Source organism: Bicyclus anynana, chromosome 3 (genome assembly GCF_947172395.1).
Source record: "Bicyclus anynana chromosome 3, ilBicAnyn1.1, whole genome shotgun sequence".
Classification (NCBI taxonomy): domain Eukaryota; kingdom Metazoa; phylum Arthropoda; class Insecta; order Lepidoptera; family Nymphalidae; genus Bicyclus; species Bicyclus anynana.
Genome location: NC_069085.1, coordinates 155708 through 167759, shown reverse-complemented (window position 1 = coordinate 167759; position 12052 = coordinate 155708). Strand labels below are relative to the sequence as shown.

The 12052-nt window shown below is 50.9% G+C and overlaps 1 protein-coding gene across 5 annotated transcripts in view; it reads left to right on the top strand.

Annotated features, from left to right (window-relative positions):
* LOC112052940 (uncharacterized) overlaps positions 1-11886 on the top strand; it is a 44980-nt gene extending 33094 nt beyond the window's left edge. For all 5 annotated transcript variants that reach the window (XM_052891375.1, XM_052891378.1, XM_052891374.1 and 2 more), the window contains 4 exons: positions 3472-3590; positions 3736-3827; positions 7541-9216; positions 10084-11886. In XM_052891375.1, coding sequence (XP_052747335.1) covers positions 3586-3590; positions 3736-3827; positions 7541-9216; positions 10084-11772 — 3462 coding nt within the window. In that variant the 5' untranslated portion in view covers positions 3472-3585 and the 3' untranslated portion in view covers positions 11773-11886. The remainder of the gene's footprint in view (positions 1-3471; positions 3591-3735; positions 3828-7540; positions 9217-10083) is intronic.
* The last annotated feature ends 166 nt before the right edge of the window (positions 11887-12052 follow it).

Genomic DNA, 12052 nt, shown 5'->3' with positions numbered 1-12052 from the left:
ACGTAGGCCACCGATCAGGTGCATGCAGGTGTCGTCATTCATTCAATTTCAATAATTATTTAAAGTAGTGCAAAGGGATTAAATGCTGATATAATTATGTAGTGTAGTATGTATGTAGTGTAGTAGTGTGTAATTCTCAGACAGAGTAGCAATGCTGCAGCTTAACTTTAATAACATGACTATCTCTATCATACAAGCCTATGCTCCCACGGAAGATTCGAGTGAAGAAGACATCCTCAACTTTTACAATACACTAAATAAAGCCTACGAATTTGCAAACAAAAATATTATATTACTGGGTGAGTTCAACGCCAAAATAGGGCAACCGAGAAAAAACGAAGGCATTGTAATGGGTAATTTTGGCTACGGAGCAAGAAGCAAAAGGGGAGAACTCCTTATATCACATGCCCTCGAACATAAACTCTCTATAGTTAACACGTTTTTTAACAAAAAAGTTCACCGTCGATGGACCTGGATTTCACCCGATGGAAAGACAAAAAACGAAATAGATTTAATTTTAACAAATTTCGTAAAATCAGTCTCAAATTTAGAAGTGCTAAACAACTTTCAATTTCCATCAGATCACAGACTAGTTAGAGCCACATTCATGATCAAAAATAAGAGATTATGCAGAAAAACATTCAAAAAATCTTTTAAAATTCCACGTACTGAACACGAAGTCGATGTTTATCTAAATAATTTAACAAAACTCCTAAATAAATTGAAAGATACTATTTCCTCTGAACGAAACATTAATGTGCAGACCTTTTACGATTCTCTAGAAGCTATAATAAAAACAAATATTGAGCCTCAAATATATCCAGATAAACAAAGAAGAAGCATTTTAAGCGAGGAAACCAAAAAACTTATCGAAAGGCGTTCAGAACTATTAAAACGCAAACATAAAGATAGAGAAACGAAAAAAGAACTTAGTTATCTATTTAAAACTACGAATAAAAAAAATAAGAAAGGATTATGAAAATCACAGAAAAAATGTTATTGAAAAAAATCTAACACAACACAGAAGTTACAAAAGAGCCAAACACGAATTAAAATCACATAAAAATTGGATAACAGCCCTTAGCTCTGGCAACCAGAAACTGAATAGTAGGTCAGATTTGCTGGACTGCGCTACAAAATTTTATAAGGACTTATACTCTAAACTACCCGAAGAACAAAATAGCACTATCGAAGAAACAGATCACAATGAAACAGGTGAATTCACACCAATATGTGAAATGGAAACACTTAAACATATTAAAAATCTTAAAATAGGTAAAAGTGCAGGACCAGACAACATCCCAAATGAAATCATAAAAATTGCAGCGTTCTTACTAACTTCTCCATTTACTTTATTATTTAATACAATCATAGACACAGGACAATTGCCAAATCAATGGACCACTTCAGAAATCATTCTTTTGTACAAAAAAGGCGACCCTCTACAAATTTCAAACTATCGACCAATAAGTCTTCTTTCAAACATCTACAAATTATTTACATCAATCCTCTTAATTAGAATTGGTCCACAAATTGACAGCTTTCAACCAGTAGAACAGGCGGGGTTTAGATCAGGATTTAGCACAATTGACCATATACATGTAATTGAATATCGAAAAATATAGGGAATTCAACAAACCACTGTATATTGGCTTCATAGATTACACAAAAGCATTCGATAGTATATCCCACCATTCGATTTGGGAAGCCCTAAACAATTGCAATATAAACAAAAAATATATTAACATATTGAAAAATGTCTACATTAACAGTAAAAGCAGAATTAAGTTAGAACAATGCGGAGATGAAATATATATTCGTAGAGGGGTAAGACAAGGTGATCCAATATCCCCAAAACTATTTCTTGCAGTTTTAGCCAATGTTTTCTACCAATTAGACTGGACAAACGAGGGCATTAATATTTCTGGCAATTACCTGAGTCACCTCCGATTTGCCGATGACATCGCACTCTTTGCAGAACATAGTGGTAAACTCGAAAACATGATCAACACTCTGGATTTAGAGAGCAGAAAAGTTGGACTCGAAATGAATATAAATAAAACCAAAATAATGACAAATAGTTCAAAAAATGCAATTCAGTTAAATAATACAGCATTAGAGTACGTTGATTCGTATATATATCTTGGTAAACAAATATCATTTAGTGTTACAAGTGCAGAAGAAGAAGTAGAGAGACGAATTACTACTACGTGGAACAAATACTGGGCGCACAGAGAAATAATGAAAGGGACTTACCCACTAAATCTAAAAAGAACTCTATTTGATACATGTATCCTCCCCTGTCTAACTTATGCTTGCCAAACATGGGTTCACACCAAAAATATTAGTAATAAAATCGTGACATGTGAAAGGGCGATGGAGAGGAGCTTACTGAACTTAAGAAAAATTCAAAAGGTAAAAAGCAAAGACATTAGACAGAAGACAAAACTAACTGACGCATTAAAATACGCCTTAAAACTGAAGTGGAAGTGGGCTGGACACGTCTCAAGACTAACAGACGATCGATGGACATTAAGAACTACCGCGTGTCCTGGACCTGCGGGAAAAAGAAAAGTAGGCAGACCAAAGACCCGCTGGTGCGATGATATCGTCCAATTAGCAGGAAGGAACTGGCTCTAATATAAAATAATCTAATATAAAATATAAAAAACATAATAATAATAAAAAAAAAAAAAAAATATATTGTTAATGTTGTTAAAAATTATGTAAAACTTATGTAAGGATTAATAAAGGCTTTGAATTGAATTGAATTGAATAAATATGTAGTTAACTATTATTTATTAGTTAAAAAAAAATCTCAGAAGTGGATTTTAAAAATAAAAAAACCATTGTTGAACAATATGTGTCAGGACAACTTAATTAACAAATCAAGTTACGTACAACCTTTTTGAATGCAGGCATTTAAGTTAAAGTTAAACCCTATTTTTTAAAATGTTAATTTTATAACTATTCATCGTAGAGTTACGTGACCCAGACCATTTGAAGTAGTCTTTTTTCTGATTCGAACAATGCAATAAACAGTAGATTGTTAACCAAGAGTGGAAAGAATCAATTCCCGAGATATTAAGACGAGCACGAGCGTAACGAGGGCGGCTATAGTCCGAGTAGAAATTGATTCTTTTACCCGTGTTAAACACTCTACTTTTCATTTCGAATTTGAGGAAATTCCATTTCAATTACGAGGAAATTATAATTATTGTCTATTTATTTGGCCCGCTCTTGGAACGTCGGTAAAGTAGTATTTGAAAGTTGTGGCTACTCCCCGCTCGGTTGTTTGAGTAGGATGAAACGAGATTTTAACGTAAGTCATTCACCTTGGAGAGAGCCTCTCGTTTCATCCTACTCAAAGAACCACTACTGTTATAAAATTCTTTTTGTTTTACTTTGCCCACGATTGTTTATAAGTAATTAAAAAATATATGATTCTGAATAAAGTTATTTGTCCGGCAGAGGGCCTCGGCCGCCGGGCCGTGCGCGGCACACTAACTGCACCAACCGAGCGAGCCGCACGCGCCGCACCAGCCGCTCGCTCCGCACGCGCCGCACCAGCCGCACGAGCCGCACATGAGGTACGAATGTCGGGTCAATAGTAAGAAAACGCTACCTACAAGTATACAAGTAACAGATATTGTTTAACGTTTCCAATAGATAGCGGAAGTAGCCTCTTGTTGAATGAAACGCTGGAATGTTCACAGTAAGCATTCGTGTGCACAGGGCGCTGTCGCTGCTGCTGCCGGCGCTGCTGCCGGCGCTGCTGCCGGCGCTGCTGCCGGCGCTGCTGCCGGTGCCGCTCGCCGCCGCCGTCGGTGAGTGGCGTCTGTGGAGTGGTCTAGCCGCACTAGCTCGTTTGTCTTGATCATCTTTATAAACATTTTGTTTATAAGGACAAACGCAGAGGTGTACCGTGAATACGTGAGATCTGAGTAGGTATGCAAGATGGAAACTTGAAAAAAGACTTTTGATACTTAACGTGTGAGAATAGTTCTTTCCTATCCATACCCTACCTCTAGGCCTTCCCTACCCTAAACCATCTACTAAACAGTCCAAACATTTGGTTTCCATAGGTGAGCCCGTTCTTGAGTTATAAAATTACGAACAAAACGTGGCATTGATTTTGGTACCTATGATGATAAAAGATGTAATTTTGAAATAAATAGTTTCCAAGTTACTTTGAAATTCTTAAATTTTAAAAGTAAAAACTTCTTTTTTTCTTCTATATGTATCAGGACACCAACGAACACAATTATTAATTACAATTAATAAATAAACATAATTATATTATGAACAAGACCTAAAATACTAACATATAATTATTGTTATTGTAGACCATAGAATTATAAGTACCGACTCTTAAATCTATGTTGCAGACCTACTTATAGGTAGTCTGAACATGCTTCATCAAAACTATTAACAACTAGCGGACGCCCGCGACTTCGTCCGCGTGAAAGTCAATGTAAACTTTCAACTACCCCTACCCTACCCCTACCCTACACCTACCCTACCCCTACCCTCTCTACCCTATCCCTACCCGAGCGCGGCGACCGTTACCCAAAAATAATGCTTAAAGCATGATCCAGTATTCACGCGGTTACGTAAGTTAAATGAAATATGCTGAGCCATTGCGTATTTCACGTATATCTAACTTTGGTGTTTCTTTACCGATTTATATGATTTTTCTTATTGAATAGGTAATAATTATAACTTATTTTAATCAGGGATGAGTGATGAGTGGTATAAACGTAAGAGTAGACAAATAAATTCAGAAAGCTCCGAACCAGGGCCGGACCGTCCATACGGCGAACGGAGCGGTCGCTCCAGGCGCCAAATCCTAGGGGGCGCCGAAATGGTAAAGACAAGATCGAAAAGAAATTTATTTTTCTTTTCGATCGTCTATATTTAAAGCGAAGAGATGAACGCGACGTGCGCGAATTTACTTCTAATAGAGGCGTCTTTCTTTACCTATGGTGCAGGGAGTGCGTTGATTTTAACCCGGGTATATACATGTAATAGAGGGCGCTAGGGCGATGATTGCACCCGGGCGCTGCGTGAGCTAGAGAGTCTTTACTTATAGTGCAGGGGGTGCGTTACACCCGGAAGTCGCGATCTCAGGGGCGCCCAAGCGCCGCTCGCCGCGCGGGTTTTATAGGTACTAGGGGGCGCTACGGTGATGATTGCACCCGGGCGCTACGTGAGCTAGAGTCTTTACCTGTAGTGCATGGGGTGCGTTACACCCGGGTGCCGCGATCTCAGGGGCGCCCAAGCGCCACTCGCCGCGCGGGTTCAATAGGTACTACTTTGGAACATTGGATCTTGGTCGTGTCCACTTTTTAGACTGTACTTTTGTTTCTGGAGTTAAAGTAATATACTCAGGTTTTAACCATGGTCACAAAACATACAAAAAAGTATCTGCCTCAAACAACTCCAAGCAGTTGCGAAAATTCGTCAGTCGATCGCGTATTTGTTCAACTCAAAGAAGCCAAGGCGATTATGTGATGTTTGCCTTTTGTTAAGATGCCAATAGTGTCAGCTATCTTCCTAAAAGTCAATCTATCTATCTATCTATCTATACTATAATAAAAGAGTGAAAATCGAGTGTCTGTACTTTCCCAAATTTAACTAAAATCAAGTTAGGGCAATTAGAAATGAGCAATTGAATACGAAAACATTATTTTTAATTTTCTTGTCTGTCTGTCTGTCTGTCCTTCTGTCTGTATGTTCGCGCTATTCTCTGGTTCTACTGAACGGATTTCGATGCGGTTTTCACCAATAGATTAAGCATAGTCCAGGGCAACATTGTTGTTTCATTAAGATCGGACCGACCTTCGGCCGGGGGTTTGTAATAGGACTTTCGACTGTGGCTATGGCTGGGCATTTTACCCAAGCGCAAAAAACGCACGGCCTTCGGCCGCGAATTTTATTGTGCACCGGCTTTTGGCCGGGGGTTTGTAATAGGGCTTTCGACTGTGGCTATGGCTGGGCATTTTACCCAAGCGCAAAAAACGCACGGCCTTCGGCCGCGAATTTTATTGTGCACCGGCCCTTGGCCGGGGGTTTGTAATATGGCTTTCGACTGTGGCTATGGCTGGGCATTTTACCCAAGCGCAAAAAACGCGCGGCCTTCGGCCGCGAACTTTATTCTGCACCGGCCTTCGGCCGGGGGTTTGTAATAGGGCTTCTGTCTGTGACTATGGCTGGGCATTTTACCCAAGCGCAAAAAACGCGCGGCCTTCGGCCGCAAACTTTATTCTACACCGGCCAAGGGCCGAATAAAGTTCACGATATATACGAAGGCCCTAATTCACCTTCAGTTTTTAACATGACTTCATAAATGTTTTTTTTGCTAAACCTTTCTTCTTCAAGTTCTTCATTGCAGTGATTAAGTTTATTATTAAGATTAAGATACTCGATTTTTTTTCATGTTAAGAAATAAGGGGGAACGTAACGAATGCAAATGAATGCATAAAATTTAATTCTATTAATATAGCTATACATTGAATAATGTAGCTTTAACATGAGGGTAATTTAAAAAAAAATAATAAAAAAGAACAACCGACCTTAAAATCATAAAAAAGTTTCCATTGAATTAGAAGCGAAACATAACATCGTATGTGCTACCTTCTGATCAGTTTGAAGACGGTACCAAGTTAGTGCTGTGTTAATTAAAGCCGTATCTGAAAATCCAGTTAAAATCTTTATGATTTAAACGGCTTGAATCGAATCGAAATCAAACGGTCGAATTGAGAAACCTCCTCCTTTTTTTTTAAGTCGGTTAAAAATGTATGACATTCCGATATAAATTAGGCTACGAACTTTTCAAACGTCCCTAGTATATAATGTAAGGAGCAAACAGGAAAGGCGCCATAATTGGATCTCGCTCCATTCTAAAATTTACCTCGGTCCGGCGCTGCTCCGAACTGATAAGCTGTCGGGAGTTACACGTGTTATTGTGAGTAAACCATAAAAGATAGACATATATAATTATGCTGTTTTGTTTTTATATAATTTTAAGGAGAACATTTCCGTCATACATGATTTCTTTGTAGCTTTAACCATTATGTCATAAGTGCACTTATTCTCTATTCCTACACTACCCTATTATACTTCTACCCCTGCCATACCCGTATTCTACCCCTACCCTACCACTACCCTACCCTACCCTACCCCTACCCTACCCCTACCCCTACCCTACCACTACCCTACCCTACCCTACCCTACCCTACCCTACCCCTACCCTACCCTACCCCTACCCTACCCTACCCGTATTCTACCCCTACCCTACCACTACCCTACCCTACCCTACCCCTACCCTACCCTACACCTACCCCTACCCTACCCGAAGTCCGGGGGGCCCCGTATCATTGATACGGCCGATACGCATATAGCTACGCCCCATGGGGGAGTAGAATAGTATAGGGTAGGGAATGAATCAAAGCGAAGCATGCGCGGGTCCGGTAGTCAGTTAATAAAGGCGCGGTAAATATGTGCGCACACACTGAATCGCGACTATCTGCTGGTGCAGGAGAGGAGAGCCTGGCGGGGCCGACGCTGGCGGTGACGGCGAGCGCGGCGCGCGACGAGGTGCTGGTGCGGCTGGCGGTGCTGGCGCTGCGGGCCGAGGGGCTGCGTGCGCGCGCCGTGCCGCCGCCCGCCGCCTGCGCGCCGCCCGCCGCGCCCGACGCGCGCGCCTGCCGCGACGCGCTGTTCGCGGCGCTGCTGCGCGGCGAGCTGCACGTGGCGCTGCTGCTGGCGCCCGCGGCGCGCGCTCCCGCCGCCGCCTGGCCGCTGCGCGACGCCGGCCTCGATGAGTTGGGTGACGTGGCGCCCCCGGCAGCGCGCCGTTGTTACGCGCCTGGCGGCGCCAGCGCGCGCTCGCTGCTGGACCTGGCGGACGAGCGCGCCGCCGCCGAGCTGCACGCGCCCGCGGCCAACGCCAGCGCTGCCTTCCGGCCCGCGTGGTGCCCCACCGCCGCCTCCTGTGCCACCGTGCTGGTCCCCGACGAGGCCGAGCTGCGCGTGTTGGCCGACGTCATCCGCGCGCATCGGCTGCTCGCCGTCGCGCTGGCGCCGGGCGAGTCGGGCGCCGCCCCGCAGCCGGCGATCGCGTGTGACTGGGCGCCGCAGGCGGGGCGCGCGCTGGGCCCGCCGCCGTGCGACGCGGCCGGCGACGACGAGTGTCCCTTCGAGAGCCGCCGCCTCGTGAAGTTGGTGAACGCGCGCGAGCTGGCGCGCTCGCCCCGCGCCGTGCGCGCGCTGGTGCGCCTGCGCCTGGCCGCCGCGCCGCTGGCCGAGCTGCGGCGGACGGCGCTGTGCGACGGGCCGGCGGCGGCCGCGGCGCAGTACGCGGCGGCGCACCCGGCGGCCGCGACGGTGCGTGAGCTGCGCGCCGCCGTGCTGCTGCCGATAGACACGCGGCGGCGCGCGTTCGACGCGGGCGCGCTGGCGGCGGCGGCGGCGCTGGCGGAGGCGGACGCGGAGGCGGAGGCGGCGGCGGCGGGGGCGGGCGCCGCCCTGCGCTTCAAGGTGGAGACGCACGACGACGGCTGCGACGCGACGCGCGCCTTCGGCTTCCTGAACGACGCGCTGAACTCGCGCGAGTACGGCGCGCTGTCGGCGGTGTTCGGGCCGGCGTGCGGCGCCGCGTGGGCCGACGTTGCGCGCACGGCGCCGGGCCCGCTGCACGCGCTGCCCGTGGTGGCGTACAGCGCGCAGGCGCCGGCCGGCGCGCTGGCGCTGCTGGCCGCGGGCGACGCGCGCGCGGGCGCGGAGGCGCTGGGCGCGCTGTGCGCGGCGCTGGGCTGGCGGCGCGCGGCGGCGCTGTCGGACGCGGGCGCGCGCGCGGCGGTGGCGGCGCTGCGGCGGCGCGTGGAGCTGGCGGCGCACGTGGAGCTGGCAGGCGGCGAGCGGGCGGAGGCGGGCGCGGCGCGCGAGTGGGCGGCGCGCGCGGCGGCGGCGCGGGCGCGCGTGCTGCTGGTGCTGGCGGAGGACGCGCGGGCGGTGCGCGCGGCGCTGTGCGCGGGGCGCGCGGCGGGGCTGACGCCGGCGGCGGGCTGCGTGTGGGTGCTGCCCGCCACGCTGCCGGGCGGCGCGCTGGCGGGTGCGCCGGGCGACGCGTGCGACGCGCCGCAGCTGGCCGAGATGCTGGACGGACACCTGAGCGTGGCGCCGCAGTGGGCGCTGCCGTGGCTCGACGACGAGGTGAGGCGAGAGAGCAAAATAAAAAAGAAATCTTGTAGCAAATATTTGTATACAATACTAGCGGACGCCCGCGACTTCGTCCGCGTGACCTCTCGAAACTCGATGTAAACTTTCAACCCCTATTTCAACCCCTCCTGTTAATATTTTTTTCCATTATTAGTATTCCTGACAGCAAACCCTTTGATATTCACATCATGGGGGTGGAGGCCGCCATATTGGATTTGTAATGACGTTTCTTAGCTGGTCATGTATTGTCATCAGAACTCAGAGCGTGTGCAAAATTTCGTTCTAATCGAAGACCGGGAAGTGCGTCGAATTAAGATTCCAAGATTTAATGAAATCAATAGAGAGGAAATATTCCTCGACCTGCTCAGAAATAGCTCCGATTTTGATGATTTTTTTTTGTTTGAGTGAAGTGGAAACTGGGTCGAATAGTAGCACTGTACCCTGGGAAGGATAATGTCGCAAGAGTTGCAGATGTGAAGGCATCCACTGGAGTCATAAAGCGATCCTTCAGCAGAATTTGCCCACTGCCCATCTGTGACACTGTTTGAGTTGGTTGAATGTCAAGACATCAACGCCCGGGGGCATGTCTACGACCGAAACGCCTGTTTTAAATAATGGAGCAATCACGCAGTTGCACGTCAGCGTAAAGTCTCTGGACAGGGGTTATTGGTATTTTTGCAAGTCATAAATTGATAGTTTTATTCTGGCCTATTAACTGGACACTGTTAGACGCGTCTCTGTTTGTTACTTATAATACCGTCTCTGTAATTACCACCAATAAAGTTAAGTCCAGGATACCGGATTTTATTTGACCATCTCGTCCTATACATGCTGTTATCGGAGATGCGGTCGGTGTTACAGGAGGACACTGTAAACAGCACGGACGCGAGCGCTGTGGAGGCGGGTGCGGCGGTGGACGCGGCGGCGGACGCGGCGGCGCGGCGGCGGTGGCGCGTGCGCTGGCGGGAGCAGTGCGGCCTGCAGCGCGAGCCGTGCGCGCGCGCCGGCCCGCACGCCGCGCTGCTGTACGACGCGTTGCTGCTGTGGGCCGCGGCGCTGCGCGAGCTGCCGCCGGCCGCCGACCTGCACCGGCCGGCGCTGGCGCGCGCGCTGCTGGCCAACGCCACGCGCCGCGCGCGCCGCGGCGTCACGGGCCGCTTCGAGTGGGCGGCCGTGGGCGACGCGGCGTACGCGCGCGCGGCGCCGCTCGCGCTGCTGCAGTGGGAGGGCGGCGCGCGGCGCGCGGCGGGCGACTGGGACGGGCGGCGCCTGCGCCTGGGCGCGCTGCGCTGGCGCACGGCGGACGGGCGCGCGCCCGACGACGGCGGCGACGCGTGCGCGCTGCAGCCGCTGGCCGACCTGCTGCGCAGCGGCTGCGGCGCGGCCACGGGCGCGCTGGCGGCGTTGCTGCTGGCGCTGGCGGCGGGCGCGCTGGCGGCGGCGGCGCTGCTGTGCCGGCGGCGCGCCGAACGCGCGTACCGGGCGCGGCTGGAGGAGCTGGGCCTGCACGCGCTGCTGCCCAAGAGCCTGGGCCTGGACCGCTGGGAGCTGCCGCGCGAGCGCGTGGTCATCACGCGGCGGCTGGGCGCGGGCGCCTTCGGCACGGTGTACGGCGGGCACGCGCTGCTGGGCGAGGCGGGCGGCGCCTGGACCGCCGTGGCCGTGAAGACGCTGCGCGCGGGCGCCGGCACGGACGAGAAGCTGGACTTCCTGTCGGAGGCGGAGGCCATGAAGCGCTTCGAGCACCGCAACGTGGTGCGCCTGCTGGGCGTGGTGACGCGCAGCGCGCCCGTGTGCACCGTCATGGAGTTCATGCTGCACGGCGACCTCAAGAGCTTCCTGCTGGCGCGGCGCCACCTGGCGGCCGGCGAGCCCGGCGACGCCGAGGCGCTGACGCCGCGCCGGCTCACGGCCATGGCGCTGGACGCGGCGCGCGCGCTGGCGTACCTGGCGCAGCTGCGCTTCGTGCACCGCGACGTGGCGGCGCGCAACTGCCTGCTGGGCGCGCGCCTGCAGCTCAAGCTGGCGGACTTCGGCATGACGCGGCTGGTGTTCGACAAGGACTACTACCGCCTGCGCCGCAAGGGGCTGCTGCCGGTGCGCTGGATGGCGCCCGAGAGCCTGGCGCGCGGCGTGTTCTCGCCCGCGTCCGACGTGTGGGCCTTCGGCGTGCTGCTCTACGAGATCGTGACGTTCGGCGCGCTGCCCTTCCGCGGGCTGGGCAACGCGCAGGTGCTGGCGCGCGTCACGGCGGGCGGCGCGCTGGCGCTGCCGCCGGGCCTGCGCCCGCAGCTGGCGGGCCTAGTGCGCGCGTGCTGGGCGCGCGAGCCCGCCGCGCGGCCCGCCGCCGCCGAGCTGGTGGCGTTCCTGGCGGAGTGGCCGCGCCTGCTCACGCCGTGCCTGGACGTGCCGCCCGACGCGCTGCCGCTGGCCGAGCTGCCGCCCGAGGACGGCGACTGGCGCCTGCCGCGCTGGGCGTCGTGGGCGGCGCCCGCGTCCAGCGCCACCGACACCACGTACCTCAGCGCCGACGGCGAGCGCCCGGACTGACGAGGAGGCGAGTGGCGAGCGCCCGAACCGACAAGAGACACTAGTAATTGTAATGATTGTAAATTATTTCTGTAAATTATTGTAAATAAAGCCCTTTATTTTTACACTTTCAAATTTTTTTTCAAGTTTACGATAATTATTAGTTTTTTAAGTTTTCCTTCATTCATATTCGTTTCACCCACGTAGTTTCCGCATTCTCGCAAAAATACAGGAATAAACTCAAAAAAGTAATGCTTGGAATTATTTACTTATTTATTATTTACTAATTTACTATTCAAAC